Source organism: Limanda limanda, chromosome 10 (genome assembly GCF_963576545.1).
Source record: "Limanda limanda chromosome 10, fLimLim1.1, whole genome shotgun sequence".
NCBI classification, from domain to species: domain Eukaryota; kingdom Metazoa; phylum Chordata; class Actinopteri; order Pleuronectiformes; family Pleuronectidae; genus Limanda; species Limanda limanda.
This window is the reverse complement of record NC_083645.1, coordinates 7869230-7892614: the sequence shown is the minus strand read 5'-3', so window position 1 is coordinate 7892614 and position 23385 is coordinate 7869230. Positions and strand designations below refer to the sequence as shown.

The 23385-nt window shown below is 45.0% G+C and overlaps 1 protein-coding gene across 1 annotated transcript in view; it reads left to right on the top strand.

Annotated features, from left to right (window-relative positions):
* Nucleotides 1-23385, top strand: part of gpc3 (glypican 3) — a 116540-nt gene that overhangs the window by 92224 nt on the left and 931 nt on the right. Inside the window, exon 7 of the mRNA XM_061079871.1 lies at nt 10051-10237. Coding sequence (XP_060935854.1) covers nt 10051-10237 — 187 coding nt within the window. The remainder of the gene's footprint in view (nt 1-10050; nt 10238-23385) is intronic.

The following is a 23385-nucleotide window of genomic DNA, read 5'->3' as shown; positions in this document are numbered from 1 at the left end:
GAATCTTTTTTAAATGGTCTATCTTTCACCTCCATCACTCTCTATCTCTCCCTCTTCACTTCTTTTCTCTCCATCCGTCCAGCTGTGCTGAGTTGTGTGTGACAGACTCCAGTTCTGTCGCTCTTCCCGCCTCCCCCCTTTCTCTTCCACCCCTTTCCCTAAACCTCCCCCCTGGATCCCCCCCCCACTCCCTCTCCCCCCAGCTTCCCAGCCTAATTGAAGCCAGAACCTGGGAAAATCCTGCAGGTACAGGACAAGAAATCCAAGGTGGAAAATAAACCAGATCCCAAGCGGTGCAAATTCCATCACGCAGTCTCACTTCCTGCGAGCCACCAGAGTCTGGGCAGCGTGCACTCGACACCTCGTGCAGACTCTCACAGAACACACTTGCTAATGTATAACTCTCACACACACTCACACTTAGGCACGGACAGTTTTTCACTGTGCCCGCTTGCAGCAGTTAATCTTGTGCACACATAGTTAGGAACCCAGCTACAGCAGATACATTTCCTGCTCATATGCAGCTGGGACACACACATTTGAGTGGCTGTGAAATAAAGCAACACTTCAAATATCCTCTTTGAAATTCACGAGTAGGTGCAATGCAATGTATTTATTATAATCGCAGCAAAGATAAAGATGGAAGCTGCGTCCCGACCAGGCCAGCATGAGTCGGCTCTCTCCTACAGGGTGTGCTTACAATCAAACTAATAGACACCATGGGTGTGAGACTGGACCTGCTGTTTTGTAAACTTACACTTGCTAACCTAGCCACTATGCTCACTCCAGTCAAAGAGGCTGACTTCTGTTTGATGTTATTTACTGAGGGGTTATTTAATAGACCCCCTCAGGGCCTTCGTCCTCTCGCCCTCCTCTTTTCTTTTTTTTTTTCTTTAATGTGTGCGGTGTTACAACTGCTCTGGAAGTGAAAGAGGAAAAGGGGGCTGTTATGGCGCTATATGTTTGAGCGGGGGGGGGGATAAGCCATGAGGGTTCTTTAAATGAAGTGTGACACCTGGTGTAAACCTCTGAGGAGCTGCAGGGCGTTTTGGTGCAGGCAGAGGCCGTCTGTCCTCTGCAGCAGCACCGCACACGCATGTTATCCTTTCATTTTCTGGAGACTTCTGGCTGCATGGTAAGTTTAGGATTCGGGGAGTTATGCTTCCTTGACTTTAGGAATCCAACTACGTGATACAGACCCCCCGCCCCTCATCTCCAGACACACACACACACACACACACACACACATTCTCACACACCCCAGTCCCACCCTGACTTTCTCTCCCGCTGGCTGGGAGGTCAGACGGACCATGTGAGGGTCTTTTTTCCTCCCAATTAGTCTGCCTGCTAATGAGGCCCAACCATCTCTTTCCTCCACTGCCACCCATTCCTTCGTACCTCACTACCTCCACCTCTCCCTGCCTCCTCCTCCTCCCCATCCCCTCACCTTCAACCCTGAGGTCAGGGTCGGGGTACCTCTCTTTAGCCCCACCAGCCCTTCACTCCCACACCTCCACCACCCCACTTGGGTGTAATTATCACACAGCCTGCATATGAAAACCTTTCTGTACAAGCCAACCTGCTCAGGATGTCCAGCACCCACTTCACTCACTGTTTTCACCTGTGAGTTTTTTTTTTTTTTTTTCTCTCTGTCTATAATGAAGATGCCCGCTCTTTTCCTTCCGGTTGATTACTGTTGGTGAGCAGAGACACAAACAGCTGAGTCTTCCTGCTGAAGTCTCTGCGCTGATCCGCACATCCTGGGTTTGTCGTCACTGGGCAAAGTCACGTGTTGCTGTGTAATAGAATCCCCCCCCTTCCAAAAAAAGAGGTGAGGGGTCACACTTCCTGTTTCCTGTCTCTGCTAGGTCATCAGAGGGTCTCCTCGTGAGGGTCAGAGATCTCCTCTGTTCCTCCTCAGCCGTTTGTTTGGCACATCAGCGCTCTGGTGGGATGGGGGTGTTTATGTGTGTGATTTTTTTTTGGGGGGGGTGCAGAGCAGCGTTTGGTCTCTGTTCGTCCTGTCAAAGTGACTTTATCATCTGCTCACATCTCACCCTACATCCCTTTGCAGTATGTTGTAGTTCGTTTCCTCTTTTTTTTTTTTTTTTTAAGGCTCCATCTTTGCCCCAAGTTTTCTATTCTCTAGCACTCTGTTAACTACAGGATATACTAGCTGGCAGTTGAACAGCTGGCTTTAGCCATATTTCATTATCTGCCCACCCAAATGAGCCTCCATGGCCTCCTGCCAATAGTGAAGGAGGTACACAAACATTTGATTTGAAGGGATAGTTCACCGAAATATGAAAATTCACTCATTATCTACTCACCACTAAGCCGATGAAGGGGTGGGTGTGGTGTTTGTGTCCACAAAACACTTTTGGTGTTTCAGTGCAGGTCTCAAAGCAGCTAATGGGAGAACTGGTGTAAACCAGTGTTGCCGCCTAATCCAATCAAATTGAAGTAACCGGGTTATCATTTACAAAATGTTTTTAGCCTAAATGTCCTCTGATATCCTCTGGAGCCGCGTTCACGTTTGCACATGCATACACCACACACACCACACACACCAGCTCTCGCCCAAGGGTATGTGCGGGTTGCTACATTTAGGCTAAAAACATGTTGTAAATAACACCCCTTAGAGTCAAATTTGAATGTCCGGTCTTACAGACACTTGGATGAAACCACAGGAGCAGTATGTTTTTCTTGTCTGAAGAAGTGGTTCCTAATGTTACCTGTCTGCTGGTTGGATCAGCTGACCAATTCCCCTCTCATTATTTATGACCTGAAAAAATATAGAACAAATTGAATGGGGTAGAAAGTACATATATTAAGTGGAACAAAAGTTAAACCTACCTGAAAAATAAATCTACTTTAGTAAAGTACAGATACTTGAAGTAACAAAGTAAATGTATTTGTTATATCCCGCCCGTGGCTCCCACTAGGTGTGATCATGGGATATGCACAGATAGTCTGCTGATTTCAAAACAGAGATTTTCTTAGCAACACATGACTCTGGGAACAACGGCGATATCGTTTAAAGCAGACAGGCAGCAGACAAAAAGAGATTGTCTGTGGGATGTAATCAGATTTAGTGACCAGCGGCCTGTTCAGGAATGGGACGTTTTTAAACTATTAAACCCCATGCAGACAATCAGGCACATTCACAGACATAAGTCAAGATTTTCATTTGGTTAGCCTCAAAAAAAGATTGGAGATTGTTGTCATACCAGATATATTTAATACTAGAGGGGGAGTTAACCCTGTGCCTTCATGCGCCGCCCAGATCTGAATTGAGAATGTCTGACTAAACAAGAGAGAAATGTTTTGTTCTTCCAGGAGATGAACTGGCTGCAGTTTATTTAATCTGCTATCTTATATGTATGCAGTAGAGTTTTCATTTGCCTTAAAAGATTATCTACCAGAGGAACGATGTCCCTGCCAACAACCTCCATCCAAGTTCAGTCCAAACTACAGAAATCTGGAAATAGCCTTATGGGCTTAGTCGGGAAGATGGAGTGGACACACGCCCAGTTTAATGCATGACTGGAGAGCTACTTTTTTCCTCTGTGTGTTCTGTTCCAACTGGAAATAACATCAGGAAATTAATCTTGTCTGCATTAACTGTCTGAGGCTGGGCTCCTGTTGCGTGACATACTCGACCGCGAACAGATACAGGAAGACTACAGGATCCGGAAAAAGGAGAAGAATGAGAAAGCGTGGCTCTTTACATTTCATATTCAATAAGAGTTGAGTAATGAGTCAGGGAAAGCGGGTGGGACTGTTGGGCAAGCTGTGTCGTCCGAAACGCTGCTCGGTCTGTCAACGTGCTGAGGTGCTTTCCATGACTCACACTGTGGAAAGTGCATCCTGTCATTCCTCTGCCTGTCTCTCCCATGGAGTCCCTCATTCATTCCCACCCTCTTGCTTCTTCTCTTGGCCCGCTCGTCTAAACAGCTCGACTGCAGACTCGACACAGGCGCAGCAGCTCAGAGTGCATGTGGGGATTAGGTGCAGAGAAAAAACATTTCCTTCATTTATTAAGAAAAATAGTCGGGGCTGAACAGTCGTAAGTTTGATCTTTCTAAGGCTGTGACCTGTAAAATCAGCCTCGACTTAGCTTTCAAAATAGGCTATCGGTCTTACAGGGCAGGTTTAGTTTCACTGGAACTCTGAGATTAATTAGAGACAGTGTAAAATGCAGCAAGTCATTTTTAAATATATTTTCTGAACGAACATTAGTTTTCTAGATAAATGAAACTATAAAAGTAATTTGTGGTAATTTTGAATTTCTCATTTGATAACCTGTTTCAACATCACTATAAAAAACTAAAGGGTAAGTTTGATTATTTTCAGAGTTTTAGTCATCACTTCTACAGTTAAGTTGAGTGCTGAGATTTGGGAACTCAGAAACATTTTTGAAAGACGTAAGATGGGGGAGGTAGCTTGTAACTATAGACATTCACACCATAGTCTCTAAACAAAGATTCATTACAGGTCCCCAAAAGTGAAGCCAAAGCATTTTGACTACCCCCTGGTGGCTGGCTGCAGTATTGGTCATAAATCACACCTCCTCCATGTTTATGAATGGGAAATGGACCAAACCAAAAAGTCAAACACGTTTGTCTCAAAGCTGGTGTCTGTTATTATAGGTAGTTTTTATCACACTGATGTTTGTTCAAATGCTCCTTTTACCAGTAAGTTTAGTTTGAATTACCACCGCCAAGAAGGTTATGTTTACATTTGTCAACATTATTGTTTGTTAGTTGGCAGGATTACACAAAATCTATTGGACAGATTTGGGTTCAGGAAAGAACCCATTTAATATTTTTTACATTTTCATTGATTCCTCAGAGATTCATTTACATTTTATTTTAAAAAATGAGCCGTGTTTAGTGAACTTAAGTTTATGAGTGTGTTATTTGGTTTTTATTTGGTTCAAAAACAGGAATTCAAATGTGTTTTCGTAAGGGGGCTGTTGGGCCTTGGGGGAGGTATGCGCTCCACTGAGTGCTTTTCTAGTTAGTTATTTGACGCTATAAAAACTTGCTGAAACATCATGATTGACAGCTGAGAAGGAAGAGAGGAAGTGGAGACACATCGTCTGTCTCTATGTAGTCTGTGGCAACATTAGCAAGCATTTGGAGTCATGTCTCTTGCCACCTGATGAATTTAAGTCCAATATCCACTCTCCTTTTATTTGTTTGTCTCCATCAGCTCTAAAGGGAGTTATCTGGCTCTTAAGCTCCTAAACGCTATGTTCTCCAGTTAGTCGTTAACTTTATGTGGTGCTCGGACGTGTGCAGGTAGCTTACTTGTTCTTCTCGCTTTCGTTTTTGAATACAGCTGCCTGATTTGGCTGAATAAGGGATACATGAGAACAGTGACAGGGAACCAAGAATTGAGGTTTAGAAAACCAAAACAATGAGTTGAAAGCAGCTAAAAAGGTCAATGGAGCTAAGAGTAGTAATTCTTTGATCATTCATCACAACTATAAGCTGCTTACAGACATTTTCCTGAAATTCTCCAGAGGCTGTTATGTGAGAACGCAAATATCTGGGCCAGTTACCCATTTTTCCTGAATTTTACCTGCTAGCCCAGAAGCTAAATATCCGAGTGAGAGGATTTGAGAATACAGCGGGAAAATGTTTAAAAAAAATCACAGCAAATGAGTGGGAGTTTTTGAAGACATTTCTAACATGCAACAGAAGAAAACTGGAAAAGAAAAATGCAAACATCCCAGTAAGAAATTGTAAAAGACAAAGATGTCTACTTGGAAAGACATCAAGATTCAAGAGCTTTTAGTGATAAGAGCCAACACTGGTGTTGATGTGCTGTAAACAAAAACATGTGACTTTGTATGTTATGTCCCGCCTCCTGCATGGCTCCTCCCCTTGCCTTAAAGTTCTGGACATTTTCCTGTTGATGCAGTCAACGCTTGAATCCCTAAAAATTAGGTCAGTGGCTGTCATCGCTGCGCTAAATTGAAAACAGTATGCTGATGGCGGTGTGCATTTTCAAGCATTCAGCTCACAGCAATTACAGAAAGGATCAACGTTAGACAGCGAAGCAGCGCCTTTGTTATGACCAAGGGCTAAGCAGAAGTCTGTTTGGGAATTCAAGCTTCAAGTTCTTCTAGATTAGATTTGTAGACAAGATGTGTTGAGGCATTGATAGAAACATTCAGTGCAGCAGATTCCGTCTGGGCCGAGTCATGAGCAGCTTGTGCAGACAAGTCCTGTGCGTGGAGAGGAGGACATAACACAGGCCCTGATCCCAATCACACACACCGACCAGATCTCCTCTCTTTCCATTGGCTTTCTGTCTCCATTACTCACCCTCTCCCTGTTTTACTCACGAGGGCACTTCAACATTCACTCCTAAATTATTACGTTATTATATTACATTTTCCAGCTCATTTACAGATAGTTCTCTCTCTGCCTGTGATTCATGTTTTGTGTGACGTAGGATCTGAGGACTCCCAGCTGATGGGCAGGTTGTTTTCTGTCGCTGCAGGTCAACCAGTGGCTGGTCTCTGGGGCTCGGTAGCAGCTGTCATGTCCAACAGTGACCCTGTGTGGAGTTCATGTCACGTGTGGGAGGCAGTGACAGACTTGCGGTTTCTGTGTCTCTGTCTGGGCTGGCCTGCACTGAGCAATCTGCCACATGTTTGGGCTTTGTGTGCAGCGCTTGAGCCCGTGTTTCCTCTGTGTGACTTGTGCTTTTGTGTTGAGGGGAGGTGAAGCCTGTGGGCTGCGGGATGCCTGTAGCTGCACTGATTACATGTTCTCTGTGTCCAGCTGTCGGACCAAGCCATCTCCCGATGTGACTCTCAAAACAGTGAAGAGAGAAAAAGAGAGGAATAGTGCGACTGCCAGATTTCTTCTCCTAATGGAAAACATACTGAGCATTTCTTCGGAAAAATGTTCTATTTTATTTGTTTCCTCGCTGCTTCCTTTTGCTTTTGGTTTTGAGATTCCAGCCTAGAGCCACTTGAGGTTTCCCCCCTCTTGTGGTACATATCGAGTCTCTTGCCGGATCACGCTGTGGCTCAGCCGTGCCAAAAGTGCAGCGTCACTTTCGACACAAGCATACGTCCCACCCCTCCCTTCTACCGCAGCTGTGGCAGAGGCAGCCAGCCAGCGGGCAGAAAGAACACAGTGCCCCACCACAGAGGCATGGGCATGGCCCCGCCACCCCCCATATTTAAACATATTTTTCATCTGCTGTTCATCTGATACTATTTATAACTGGTATGTTCCTGATCCTATGATCCAAGTGTGTCTGAAACTGAAGTTTGACTCCAAATAGTAAATCTCACTTTAGATAGACTGTAGCCTTGCTCGCCAGTCGGTCCAATACACAGGACTCCGAGTGAAAGATGTTTCCTGTATCGCTTGTACATCAAAGCCAGCCGCTTTACGTGGGTTTTCCAAACATGGGTAAATAAGCTAAAAAAGGCATTTGACTCCTTCCCCATTGCCAGTAGAGGAGTTTGCCTTTCTGTTTTTTCCCCTGGTGCATCATGTTTGACGTCACAAATGCAGTGAATAATAATAAGCTGCACTCTCACCTTTACATAGGCCAAATAAGCGTGGGATACAGGATAAAACCAAATGGCATGTTGATCCCCTGTTGTTTTCTCTATTGCCACTGTCAGCTCAAAGTTTTCACTCACCGTGTGAAATATCATCTACCTGAGAGATTGGCACAAAAAGTTGGTACGCACAGAAAGGATTGGCTCAGTGCACTGCTGCGCCTGTGAGTGAGGACAGAGTGGATCAGAGGACAGCCTGTCTGTTTACGTGCTGGGGAGCTGGTGTGTATGTTAGCAGGAGGTGATTTACACCCAGTCCCAGCTCTAAAAGGGATATGACAGTCACTGTTTCCCCTCGCTCCGCGTACCTTTTTTTAGGTTTTGTTCTACCCTGAACCACATCTTCCTCTCCTTGCTTTACAAGTGTTTGTTTGCGTTTTAATTGCTCCGCGAGGCGCCTCACCCCTCCCAAAGTGCGACCGGGTTGCCAGGATACCAGACCGTGAGGAGGAATTTCAGCACCTCAGTAAATCTCTGAAGGACTCTGGCAAATGCCGACAAACACGGCTCTGTCTTTAATAAAATGGTTCAGTACATTAAAGTCCCATTCGTCACAGGGGCGAGTTTGTTTCTGGTAGATAAAGCGGTGTTTAATGTGACACCTGAGGGCTCTGCTCGGTCAACAGGTGGCGCTTTGCCATGCCGCCACAAATGGAGGTGAAATGTTCCTCTGGTTCAGCCGTGCTGTCTGTGAGTCACTGGTCCATCCCTCTATCTAAGTGACCAGGGGTTTTGAAATGTTGTGGTCATCGTCCGTGTATGGCCGCAATGTGCCGAAATGAATGGAGGGTTGTTCGGCAGCCATTCCGGGAACAGGCTTATGTGTGTTCCCTCTCTAAACTCTAGAGTTTATGTCCCTTGTAAAACCCAGATTGACTGAGTTTGTATATGCAGGCGGAGGGAAGAGGGATATTTATCCTCTGACTGACGTAATTCTGTGATTAGCTCTGGGGTTTTATACCTCCGCTCTCTGTCTCACACACACAGATCCCGGGCAGATGTCGCAGCTGACCTGAGACATCGCCCATATGAACTCAATTTTCTCCCATAGACAATAACAAGCAAAAACAACGACAAAAAAATGCATGCTGACGTATACAGATAGGAAGGAAATCAATAAAAAAAAAAGAAGGCGGAGGCAGAGCGGTGAAATGAAAGGAGGCTCACAGGGCAGGCGGCTGGAATTTAGCACATCTGTTAGCTTGGCAGGGCTCTCAATCATGTGTGATGCTGCGGAGGCTGAAGGATGGTCAGAGAGCAGTCGTGACGGCTTGTCTGCAAACCTTCTCACATGTTTTCACCCGTGGTCTTGTATAGACAGGATCGCTCTGTTTCATCAATGTTGCTCTCCAACTACACAAGGAAAAAGTTACTGTGAACAAAGTTTTTTCAGTGTGTCAAGTTTCACTCACTTTTATTGATTTAACGTATGTAAAGTTTGCTTTTTCCCATCCTTTTATTTTTGGTTCAGAGGAACTATAAGACTTTTTTTGAAATTACATTACAGCTCTTCAACATTTATTTTATTATTTATGACTTGATTAGTTCACCACAGCTCTCCATAAACACTGGTGGTATGTGTTGCACAACAGATTATGAGCTCCTATAAATCACTTGGGGAAATATTGGGAAAAAGAACAACTGCTTTTTTTACAGCCCAGAGGCCAAACTATAAGATTCTGCTGCAAATTAGGTTATATTCTGTTGAAAATTCAACACTTCTGCTTGTTTTATATGTTTGTCGGCTTCTGTGTGTTGTTGTCTTTTGTTTTTAAGACTTGACTTGTCTGTTCCCTGATTGTGTTTCATTTGTAACTTTTTCATGCTGCATCTTCTAATCAATAACATGATTTGAATGAGATTTTCAAAGTAAAAGCACAACGAGTCAGAATATTACAAACATTAACATCTCTCTTTTTTTTACATCATTACCTTTCATTATCTTTCTCGTTTTAGATCTTGGGGCTTTAGTGTCCACTGGGGCAGGGTGTGTTATGTGATATTATTGTATCCTTGTTGCCCTGACTTAACCACTCAGGACAATGATGTTTGCCAAAAACAACACAATCATACCAGTCTGCTTGCCCCACTGTTTCTTTTTTCTACCAGTAAATTACATGAATCCACAGCCGCAGCCCTTTGAATGAATCACGTTTGGGCAAAAATAACAAAACTGGCACCGACAACCAAAACGGTTTTCCTGCCTGGTGATTATAATTAGAGTTTGTCAAAAACCAGCACTGTTAGATCTCGCTGCGTTTTTGTCTGGAATTTCCCTCATCCTGTTATAATCACACAGTGCACAGTCAGTTCAAGAGGCAACCCTCACTTATTTTCACAGCTTCGTTAAACCATTAATGCAAACGGGCACATTCCGGCCACAGAATGATTCACTGAGCGACTAAAAGGATTTTAATGTCATTACCTTTAACTACTTCCTGTTTGTCCCACAGCTGCTGCGGCTTGTGACGGTATCTGAGAAACGCTGGCGAGCCCGGTCCCGTGGCGGCGGGGGGGACGGGTGGAGTGACGATGGGGACGAGGGATTCCAGAGCGGCGACTGTGACGATGAAGACGAGTGCACTGGAGTGTCCGGGCTGGGGCCGCCACCGAGACGCAAGCGGTTGCGCATCTTTGCAGGTTGGAAGCTCGAATTGAAACTCTATCGCAAAATCAACTTTAACTGCAGAGTGTGTGGTTTCGAATGAGCTGCTGCATAGGTTGATAACGTCAAATTACTTTAAATAGCGTTTATGAGATGGGCTAAGAATAAAAATGTTGGGCACAAGCTATTAAGTTGTTTACATTTAAGCCTGCAAACCAAATTGGAGCTATTTCTTTTCAAAGTGGTGAGTGCATGAATAGATTTGGCTTCTTCCGCAGTGAGTCAGAGCCATCACAGTCCAAACACAGGCCGTGGGCACAGCAGAGAGGTGTTGACATGACTACTGTACATGTTGACACCACCCTGACACTGTGCCGCAGGAGAAGTGAGACTTCCTCAGGTAGCCGCCTCACCTCGACCTTTCGACCTCCGCGCTGTCAATCCCATGAGAAATGTCAGATGTGCTACCTGAAAGCCAAACATAGAACAAATGGAGCTACAAACTGTTGGGAGAAAAGAAACCAAACAGAAAAAAAGGGAGAAAACAGACAGGGAGCAGGAACAAGGGGGTTTGATCGCTCCATACGCAGACACAAAGCCGACGCAGCTGAGCAAACAGAGCGCTGGGAGTAGTCCTCCTCTCCGGGGTGTTGTGGCAGAGATTTGGGTGAGTCAGGCAGGGAGCGGGAGCAGGAACCTGGGGACAACACAGGAAACCTGCAGGGCCATCACTTCCAGCAGGCCGGGCCGTGAGAGTGAGACCCTGCTGTCCTTACATCGCTGCTACTATACACTGAGTCATTATACAGTCTCCTCAGGTTTACAAGCTGCTGAAGGTCGACACTGTGGAAAGTTAAAGTTCCCTTTATAGACTGGCTTCAATCTCTTTCTCATAACCCAGAAAATGTCTTATATTTTTCGGGGAATTAGCACATTACCTTACATATGTGCTCTAAGGCTACAGCTAGTCTACTACATTTTCATTTGAAAACACATCAACTCAAATACGTATGGCGTCCACACTACTCTGGAAATTTAGAGCTGCTAAAACTGAGAAGTTTGAAAACACTGCTGCTCTAGTTTAGACGTAGATGTGGGAAACAACCCACATCACAACAAACAACCGGCATTAGCCGCGGCTACCAGTGTAGAACGCAACATGAATAATCAATTACAAGTGTTTTTGACTCTGTTGTCTTTGCGAACAGCTGTTATACAGATAAATTCTGGATTTTACTTTGATTCAACTGTTAACATGTGTAGGGGACAAGCTATTATTTTAGCAACCTGCAACAATTCCCATGTCCTTTTGACACTGGCGTGGACATGCTCAGTGCACATGAGCGGCCACATTACATGTGTTTTCAGTCATGTTAGTATGGACACAAAGCAAATACGCTCGTGTGGACAGAGATCGTCCATGTTTTCATTTGAAAAGACACTGTCTCCTCCGCTGCTGAAGGGTGACACTGTGGGAATTTAAAGTTCCCTTTATAGTCTGACCTTAATGTCGACGTCAGTACCATGAGTATGTCTATTCTTTTCCTGTGAATTAGCACATTCAGTGTGTGTGTGCTCATCATGTGACTGTGGTGCTGCATCTGCAGGCACATATAGGCCTGTTTGAGCCTGTTTGTACACAAGCCAGTAATGTTTGCAGACCTTGTGGAGTCCCTGCTCATTGGCTGATGAACAGATAGCCACTGATAGCCTGTGATGACCCAGAGAAATGCTGACCCAGCACGTCCGCTCAGCCCACTTTGGTCAAACAGGGGACTGGAGTTCAAAGGTCGACCTGCAGAGTATGAGGCCTAATGGGCTGCCTGTCTGTGCTCTGCTGCTCCGAGATGGACGAGGCAGATCTGTTTTCACAAAGCCTGGAGCAGACACACACACACACACACACACAGGCACACACAGATGAGAGGAGTTGGGGAAAGGTGACAGGAGCTACAACAACAACAAGGTGCAGACAGGACAGAGGCAGACCTGCCTACCCCCCCCTGACAGTCCAGCTGTCAACCTGCTGACCACACAGAGGATGTTCCCAAACATGCATCATGATTGATCTGCCCTCGCTCTTTCTCTCCACAGATTCCATAACCTCATGATCACTAACGCCACTCACCGACAACACATACAGACACACACAGACACATACGGACACACACAGACACACACACACATGTTGCACATTCACGAGAGAATTCCAGGCCAGGAGAGCTATTCCAGGACAGTGGGACCCCCCCCTCACACACCACCCCCAACTCTGAAAAGCCAGGCTCAAAGCCAGGCATCAAACTAGTTACAGCTCAAACATCAGATACAATCTGTGCTCTGACCTCGGCTGATGTGTCAGTTCTAATTTTCCTCATAATTTGAGTGGTGGGAGATCTGTTGTATTCCAGTGTGTTCCAGGCTCACAGCTCATCTGGTAGATCACCATCACAGCAATCAATGACAACATCACACTTTGTAAGATAGTAGTGATGGTCAGATAATCAAATGATTTGTCTTGGGTCACTTGTTGCACCATATGCACATTGTTAGACAAGGCTATGTAACTGACAGTCATGGAATAACAACTGACAGTCATGGAATAACATAAGATAGTAAAGGGTGACATGTAGGCTGTCCTGAACTCTTAATGAGAGTAACACAAGCAGTATAAAGTTATAAAGTATGTTTGTCTTTGTGTAGTTTTCGTGTATGCTGTAATCTGTGATGCTGTTTTTTTCATTTTCAAAATAAGCAGGGTTCACACAGGTTTTTTAAATGTGGGTATTGAGATTGATTCCTTTACCATTGCCAGTGAAGGAGTTTGCCTTTCTGTTTTTTTCGCCGGTGAGTCATATGCGACATCTTGAACGTATATGGAAACTGAGGCGTTCTCTCACTTGGCTTTCTTGCCAGTGCTGTTGCACGTTGTTCCAAAGAATTCTGACACAAACGTTCTGGCCTTTTACCCATCAACGCCCTAACGTCGCCCAAAAAGGTGCAGAGTCAGCATTTAAACTGACAAAATAAAGAAGAAATTTGTGCGTCCAGCCGAGTGTCATCTTTCTATCGCTGATGTTCAGAGCAGGAGCCGATAAAAACCAGTGTCAACTTGATCCAGGAGTGAATAGACAAAAGCCAGATGTTAGTGGGTGTAACTGGATTTTTTAACCAGTGGAAAAGAGTATTTTCACACTAGATGAGGGCTCACCTGTGTGTTCCGATGCTCTCATATACACCTGGCCTCAGACTGTACAGCCTCTGTGTCAGGCTCAAAGCTCCTGCCACCGTCTCCTCACAAACCTGCTCACAGATTCCTCTCAAAGCCTCTCTTCATTCACTCGTCCTTGCTTCATTTTTTTTTCTTCTGCTGCTCTTGCTTCAAATGTGTACTGCAGTGTTTTCAGACTGCAGCCTCACAAAAACAGTGAGTAATTCACCGTACAGTCTTGCAACGCTGCTCCCCTTGTGAAACATGAAAACCTGGCGTCGAGGTGAATCATTTGTTTCCAACAGATTCTCGGCTCTTGTGGGAAATTAACGGCGTCGTGGTGAGACATCAGCATCAGCATTAAAACCAGTTAAAACCGGTTGAAATGTTGCATTTGATCAGTGTATTACATCGCTTCACTAGTCTTAGAGTTAACATTAGGGTTCCTTCTTGTAAGAAAATGATTGACGTAAAGAAAAGGTGGAATCAACCACAGATGTGTCAATTTTTATAACAGGAGCCGACCTCTTAATTCTAATCCACTTATAGAAACGGCAATTTAGGATTTTTTAACATCCAACTGCTCGACTTAGTGACATGTTAAATGGGTTTTTGATGCAGTTTGGAAACATTCAAGGGTCTGAAAGCCAACACTTGGTGGGATCGGCCCAGAGCTCTGCCTTGTGTGTTTCCTCGCTGAGCTGGACGGGCCTTTGCTGTGCGCTGTACCTCGCCGCTCTCAGCAGGAGCCGTGTGAATAGACCTGTTGTTATGCTCCCGTGCTCAGACGTTTGGTCACTGCAAGCACTCTGGAGGAAAGCTGTTCTTTCTTTCTTTTTTTTCCAAGCTTGTGAACGTTTTATTATCGCCAGGGGTTAGCAAAATACAAAGTCGAAATATTCCTGTAATGTGAAACACGCAGCTTACGGTGAGACGCTGGGCCGGGCTCACCTTTCAGTTCTGCTACAGATTTTGCCGCTGGAACAAAGGGGCGAGTAAAGGAAAGAAGAAGGTGATGAAAGAATGCGGGGAAAGAACAGAACGAGACAAAAACACCTTTGATAACTCTAAAGGTTGATACACTGTGAAACCTAAACATCCTTCGCTCTGTATGAGGGAGGAATTAACAGCGAAAAGCGCTTCCAATACGTCTACCCGGTATGTTAATTAACTGCAGATGTGACCCCCGACCCTCAGCACATGATAGGTGAGTCACACGGCGCCGGTCCTCCACATTAGTGTTTACCACATGTCTTCATCATAGTAGCCATAATCCAGACACTGTTGACACTAGCTCAGGCATCTCTGGGTAGGTCCGCCATGTATTTCTGTTGCCTCCTTATTTCAGTTTCAGAGGAGCTGACGATATGAGCTACTGCTCTCATGAATGTGTGCCCAGTTGGAGTGGTCCACATGTGGCTGCCAGGTCGAGGGCCTGCGTGCCACAGGTTGGCGTGAGAGGGAGGGAGACGTGCTCAGGCGTTGCAGATGTGCGCAGGTGTTTGGATGGCGGAGGAATCTGGGTGCCCACATGTCCTCTGTGGTCTACGAGAGCGAGCAGATGATACCAAGGTGCAAAAATAAGCAGGCTTCGGTATCCCTGTTTGACACAGCAGGAAATCTCCACTTATTTATTTATACAGCACTTCTCAAAACTAATTGCTTCACAAGTAAAAAAAATATATACAAAATGACATAAATACAAATAAAAGTATTAAAAAGGATCAATTATCAAATCTCCATTATAAAATAATCAATTAAAGAATAAAAACACTGAAAGAAGCATAAGCATGACCTGCCAATAAAATAAAAAAATTCGGTCAAATCAAGACATGCGGTGCTGTACATTTCACCGCATAAATAATAATAAACACGTATTAAAAAGAAAAGAACACTGAGCTCATTTAAAAAACCAACAGATTGTATCTCGTCATCAGAAGAGCATAGTTGAGTCTTTAGACTAAAGATGGATGACATGACAGCTCCCCTGAAGTGAAGCCAAAATGTCTCATTCACCACCCAGTAGCTGGCTGCCCAACACACACTATGTTAACAGCTAGGACTGACACCAAATAAAACTTTTTCTCAAATATGGCTTCTGTCATTTTATGGTTGCTCTTAACACACGTTTGTTCAAGTGTTCAACCTTCTGATAACTTTGGTTTTAATTAGTTATTTGGTCATGTAAAAACGGGGTTAAATATCATGATTGACAGCTGAGACTGACTGATTGTGATTGTTTGAGCGAGTGTGTCAACAGGTCCTTGCTACTGCGGTGCCATTCTCTGATCGCTACTGTGTAAACTCTAGCTATAGATGCACAAGATTGCAGTTGATATATCCAGGATATTTTAGCTTCATGTCTGGTTAGTTGGAGGAAGTAGAGATATGTGTTGTTCATCTTTATATACAGTCTATGGTTGAGTCACATGTTTGGACTCAAGTCCAACAGCAGTCAAAGTTGTATTAAAGTAACATTGTGTGAATGTATAGAGTATGAATTATACCTGTGTAACACCAGTGTGTTGTCATTTTGAGCATGTTACATTGCTAATGTTAGCATTTAGCTTAAAGTGCCACTGTGTTACAGGCTCACTGATAAATCATTCGATACGTATACAAGAGGACATTTTGTTGTGCAGTTTATGGTGGGATCACAGACAGAATATAAAGATGGACATTACGGCTCCCCAAAACTGAATCCAAAGTATCTCAATCACCCCCTGGTGGCTAGCTGCAGTATAGGTCGTAAACCATGCCTCCTCCATGTGATTGAATAGGACATTGACAAAACTAAAACCTCAAAGAAGACGTCTAATACATTTTTCACAAGGATGTTTCTGTCATTTTAGGTAGTTCTTATTAGACTGGTGTAAGTTCAAGTGTTCATTTTTAATGAATAGCCTTATCAATTAGTTATTTGACGTGACGATTTATAAAAAACTGAGTGAAACATCATGATTGACGGCTGAGACTGACTTGATGTGATTGTTAAAGCGTGTGTATCGACAGGACCTCGTTACCATGGCTCCCTCCCCTGATCACTACAGTTCAAATTATCTCATCAACACAAGATGGCCGCTTTCATGTGAGACTTTTTGGGATAGTCAAAGGAAATAGAAATGTGTTGTCCATCTTGAAATACAGTGTATGGGTGTGATCTGCAGCCTCACGGAAAATCACTCCTAGGAAGTTTATATAAAAAATACCTGCCGTTCTCATCCTCTGCCTGAAAAGCTAATCTTAGCTAGCCAACTATAATCTGTTTACGTTTCAGATGATTAATGGTTAACTTGAAGTAATGACTGCTGAGGAGGTGTTGAGAGGTTGGATGGTTGTTGGTGGTGGAAAGGCTGATAATGTGTAACACACTGGAAATGTTCTGACCCAATGTTCCCTGCCCCTGTCCCTCCTCAAGCTTATAAACAACCTCCATAAATGCAGCCAATCCTCCAAGTTCCCCACCTCCACCACGCCCCTCACAAAAATAATGAAGCCTGCCACCATCTGTGTAAACAGGCTTGGTTAGTATGAGCTGCAGTCTCTCACTCTTGTTCTTACTGGAGTAAGCCACAGGGCCCCGTGTGTCGCCAGCTTTAGGGCTGAATGTGGTGGCAGTGGAGGGGAAGATGGGAAAGGAAAGGGAAAAGAGGGAGGAGAGGAACAGGGGGATGAAATTACCCTCTTATTGGACCCTTGTTGGTCTTCCGCCATGGAGCTTTCTCAAATCAGTCCGGGGATAAAACCCTTAAGATTAGCCAGAAGGCAGGAAGAAGAGCCCTGGTTTTAATTTCTGTGGATACAAGCGCACAGTGCCGACTGGGTTCTCATCATGTACATGAGAGGGGGCCCAGCAGTGTTTGATTCATTTTGTAGCCCGTGCATTTTTCTGTGTTTGTGTGTGCCTCACGGAAAAAAAGCGTTTGTTTGCCCAAGAGCTTTATTTACATTCACAGGCACTTTTTGGACGCTCTAAATTGATTCCAGGCCCGTTCCTGGGTCGTGTCCATCAGCTCAGCCACAGTCCACAAACACTCTGCACACAGCAGGGCCATTCTCGAGGCCTGCTGCTCTGCTGCTCGCCGCCGCAGTGACACACTGCAGCCATTTTGTGGGAATGTCTTAAAAGCCTGGTTGAGGGTTTGGGGTGATTTGCATTTTACATGTTAACCCTCTACTTTCACCTGCACCCTCCTACATTCTCGCTCTATCCAGTGTTTTCTCACTGCCGCATGCTCTGGCTCTGTCTTTCCAGCCCATTCTTGAAAGTAACTCAACAATGCAGCAAACATTGCGGAGTCCTGCTGTCGATAGACTCCGAGCTGCTGGAGGAAACCACAGGCTAACCACTAAAAAGGGCTGAGATAGACTCAACAGGAGCTCGCCGTATGTACAGTCAGTCCGGCCAAATTGTCACTCTTGGCTGTATTTCCACTCTGCCTCTCTGTGACAGGAATGTAGGGAAAATTCAGCTTGTTTGTTGGCAGAGATTTTCGCACAACAAACTCGAGTCTCAATCCGCCAGCTACATTTCCTTCACTGGACTGACTGCTGGACCCAGGAGGAGAGTGTAAACAGATCTGTGTGTGATGTCAGCTTTCCTCATTATTAGAAGATAAAGATAGCATCCGAAGAATGTGTTCCTTAGTGGCTGCCTGCATGGCCAGGACCAGGATGTCCCCCAGGCCAAACATTGACCTGCCGGTCATCGGCTCGGCTCCGTGCGCGGTCACTCCTGCCTCTCTCTCTCTCTCTCTCTCTCACCCTGATAAGAAGCACCATTGTGCAATCTTTGAAGAAACACCCTCAACTGGCGCTCCCTGCCAACCTCTGACCCTCCGTCAGCACCGACCTCCTAGCTGCCGAGGTTCACAGGCCTCCTCTGTACGCGGCCGAGCTCCCCACCCTGAACGAGCCCCTTGCCCTCAGCACAGAATCAACTCTTTGTATGTTTGATTTGTTATGGTTTTTTACCTCTCTCACACTTTCCACCCTCACAGCGTCAGCACTGCAAGGAATTCTCGCTTCAAATTTATGCCTCTGTTTCATGCTTTTATTTCTCGTCATGCTCCTTCGATTCCTACTTTCTACGTACTTATTTCTTTGACTGTAAATGGGGACTATTGATATATTACAGGAAGGAACGTATCGAGAGGCCAGTGGGTTCAACTTGCTAGTCAACCCTTCACTGACACCACATCCCCTCACTGATCAACTTAATTAATAGGCGTTGACTTTCGCTTGTCCCACAAAGCAACAATTTAGAAAGTGTCTGGGAGGGTTTTTTCCTTTCCCTTCTGACAGCTGTGTATATTCCTCTTATCAGAGCTAAGCAGCACATTCACAACTCAGTTTAAAGTGTTTTGTTTTTCAGATTTAGACTCACTCAGCCATCAGTTTCTATCCTTCTTTTTTTGCTTAATTTAGTCTCCTAACCCCATTCTTTTCAGTTCTGAACCTTTCCCACTCCATTATCTCTGTTTGTGTCCTCCGTCCTCTGTGGCGTCACACGTCCCTGTCTTACACTCTTGCCCTCTTTGTGGGAGGGTCCCTCAGCCTAGAATAACAGTGAGTGCTGTGGAGGTTGGGAGGCCAGTGCTGCTCAGAGAGCGATTCTGTTGCTAAGGCCAGGGGAAGGGCCTCCTCCAGGCGTCCCGTTTGTGTTGGCCTGACATTCCCAGCCTCTCCGAGCGCCCCTGTGGTCAGCCTGTGGGTGTGGAGGCAGACGGTCACATTCCCTCCAGCCCATGGACAGAAGCATCCCGCACCGCTCCCTTCCCAGCTCTCAGTCAGCAACATCCCGGGTCAAACAGCCTTGGAAGAGTTACAAAATATGACCAACAAGCCAATAGTTACAATCCAGCTCCTTATCTGTTGCCTTCTACAAGATAAGACCCAATCAGTCATGCTCCTATCATGTTTTCACAGAACCATTGTCTCTGAAGCTGCAATGGGCAGCTCCCAACAGAGGATCGCACACACACACACACACACACACACACACACACACACACACACACACACTCGCGTGCACACTCCAGTCCCTCGACTTCAAAATTTGCTGAGTTTAATATGCAAGTGAATAGTTTGCTCTGCAGAGATGAAACGAGTGATAAAATATTTGCTTTGCTTCGGAAACCATAATATCTTTTAAGCTGTTGAATCTTAAAAACCTAGATCAAATTTGACCAGCTTAGGTGTGTGATGTGCACACATCGTCTGCCAGTGTAGCGGCAATCTAAACCATCTCACACCATTTCATAAGGAGCACCTGTGTTTGGAGACTTAACATTCCACATACTTATCTGACCAAAAAAAGGCCTTTGTGCATAGCACACATGTACTGAATAAACTGTACTGGACCATGAAGATATACACACTCACCAGAAGGGTCATAATAATGTCTCGACTGGCTACTAATGTGCATCATATCCATAAACCAATTCTGATTTATTTATGCCTCTTAATGAAAAATCTAAACTTAAATTCGGATTCAGCTGCATTTAAGAAATGTGTCTCCTGTAAATACAACACAGCACAAGTGAACCATTTCCTGTGAGTTTCTGTGTCATGTAATCATCACCTGCACTTGTGTCCTAGAAAATGTGTCTTTCCTCTTCAATTGCAATTTTTTTCGACATAGTTGGCTTGTTGTGACAACTGTGAGCTGGAGACGACAAGCCTCAGGCCCAGAACGCTGCTGAAAATACAAAACTCCAGACTGTCTCCCCCGCTCTTTCCCTGTTTTCCTCTCCGCAGACAGACATGCCACACAGACACACATGTACAAACACAGTATATACATGCATGCAAACACACACACACACACACTTCAGCCCCTTCGACCTGTAATCTGGGATTAAAACAAACGTCCGCTCCCCCTTAAACTATTTAAGTATTTATTCCTCTGTTCTCCTGAGGACAGGGCTCTAAACAGAACATAAAGTTAAGGCCTGAATGTGTCGTTGACTTGCATGTGACCGCCCAGCCTGCTCATTCTTAGCGCAGAGACTTCAGTGTAACCAATCAATGGCTGGACTGTTGACCTCTCCCCTCCGGTCGTAACTCGAGCTCATACGGCCACGACAAAGCTAGCAGGGGTACGTTAGCGAGGTGGTGTCCTTTGAGGAGTGATAGCCTTAAAAATGGATGAGCTGGAGGAGGGCTCGGCTCCACTGAAAGCCTCAAGGGCCCACATTGGGGACATTAATCACAGCCCGGGATGTGGCTCTATTTTTAGCCAGACGTTATCCGTCTATTTGGCTAATTTTCCCTTCCTGTGCACTGTCCTGGTTCCTCCCCAAATGGCCATAAATGGAAAAAGACAAAGACTGCTGAATCTGGATTACGCCTGTCTGTGTTTCCTCTCTTTCACTCTCACTCTGTCTGTACTTTGCCACACACACACACACACACACACACACACAGGCACAGGTGTTCATCACTAATTATACCAGGATATTATTAGTCCCTGCAGCCCTGGGTAGGAGTGTAGGGGATCTAAGTTTGCACAGTGTTCAGTCCCCAATGGATTGTTTTTAAAGCCTGCAGAACAGGGCCCCTCTGTGGTGCTGCTCATGTCCAAGTGTTTAAACTAGCAAGAAAGACCCTTTTTTTCCGCCCCCTGGTTCGAGGGATTTTTTTTCACCAAGACCTTTTTTTTTCCACTCACATTATTGCCGTTGTAAAGCACACCAACACAATGCTCTCCCACTTTGTCTCTCGCTTTCTTACAAACAGGGACAGGGCGCGCACACACCCCACTCAATCATCCGGCACACAAACACACAAATGCAGACGCGCATGCCCCCCCCCGCCCTCCCTCTTATCCGCAGTGTATATAAAAGCTGTATCGAATTGCACCTTGAGCTTAATTGGCACGGCGGTACAGTGTGCCGCTGTCGACAGTGACAAATCGTTCTTTCAGAGCCCTGAAGAATGTCTGCCCACTGCCATGTCAGAGGACACAGGAGGAGAAAAAAGTTAATTGTCCCCTGGCCGCCATTCAAACGGTGTTGTAACCGCATAGAAATTCGTAGGAGATGGGGTTTGGAGCTTTTGGGGGTTTATTTGTTTGTCTCCTTCCGCCGTTTGAGATGGTTCCTGGCAGCTGTGGGCACCAGGGACCTGGAAGGAAGGGCCCCCATTCCCTGTGTTTCTACTCACGGAGAAGAGGCTGGAGGTTTAGCCGGACTCCTCTACGCTCCCTGTGGTCACACAGTGGCTCAAATCAGCCACTTCATCCCACTGGATCACTCCCACTGGGGAGGACAGTAGACACATCAGATGGCTAATTCAATTTGGAGCTATCTGTTATTTTAGGAGCTCTGATGTGACATGTGTGCATACGTGCGTGTGTGTGTGTGTGTGAGAAAGTAATTGTTTATACACACAGCCCCCTGACTATGTGAGGGAGGGGTATGTTAGAAATGCACCAGCGTTTGGGTTTGTGTGTGTGTGTGTGTCTGGAGAGGTGTTCTGCATCTGGCATGACGGGGGACAGCTCGGCTCACAGTTGGCGTTCCAACCCATAGAGTCGCTTTATTACTGATATCCTCCTTCCTTCTCTCATAACTCAGCCTTCTTATTTCAGTCTCCCTCACAACTCTGTCAGACAAAGTAGCACAGAATATGTAACACACACACACACATGCACACACTGGGAGGAAGAGCTCTGCTCAGCGTCAGCCGGAGAACAGCTGTGGATACAGAGCAGCAGTAAGTAACAGCAGAGCAGCAGGTGACCATGAAGTCACTGCAGCGTACAGAACAGATGGAGAAGAAGGGAGGAAATACGGGAGCGAGTGAGGAGTTATGAAGAATTCACATGGAAAAACTGAAGAGCGAGAGAGCTGTTTACTTTTTTAAACTTTCGTCTAAATAAAGTATTCAACAAAACCTCTGCCTCCTCTCCAAAAAAACACACTGACACCTGGGAGTTCCCCCGTCTAACCACAGTCTGCTGTTAAATGAAAATCCCAATTGCAGCAAATGAGTTAAGTGCCTTGCTTGAGGGCACATTTACAGTAGTTGTGTAGGGAGAGGTGAAAGTAAAGGATGACAGGCTGCTCACAGTGGACGGGGGTCACTGGTCTACACACTGGTGTAATTGTCTCCCATAACTAACTATTTTCTTTCTAAGTCCCAGAGAGGCTCACTGCAGACACACAACGACGTGCATGATTAACGACACGGTGAAAACATAGTGTGATCACAGGAATAAAAAATGGCTGCATGTGGGAGGGAGTGCATTAAGCTGACAGCACTGCCGCAGGACTTCTCTGCATCCTGACGTCTAGTCACTGGTGATGATAATATTCACTCTACAGAGTCACAGACGTTAAAACATGGTATCAGATCCAATCGTACATATTTTGTACTCAGAGAAGTAGAGGTTTAGTTTTATTTTCTACACATACACAACCTCTGTTATCTGTGTGTCTAGGTTGTTGCTCGCAGTCTTTCTGCTTAGCTAAACTAACTCTTGCTCCATCATTAATGCACAGACACAAGAGCAACGTTTCTCAGTAAGAATTCAATAATTCCTTTGGATACAGAAATATTAAACCAAATCGGATCCTCTCGTGCATTCATGTGGTGTTGGAATAATCTGTAAAATTCACATGAATGCCACCTGAGGTCAGCCCAATAACTCCCAGAAATGATGTTACACAAGATGCAGAGTTTCTGATGTCATCACTATTAAACCAGTTAATATAATTTTACAATCAATTCAAAATAGTAAGTATTCATGTCAAACACATGAACCCACCAAAGTCGGAATAATGACTTCTCAAGTCTTTAGATGAAAGATAGAATATATATATATAAATATATATCATGATCCTGTTCATATTCGCATCTCCCAGCAAAAATGGCAAATCTGATTTTACGTGTGATGTGTAAAATGCAGCCAGTGATCCATACAATCCAAAAATAAATAGGCTTCATTTAAAATCAAGAAAGAAAACATTT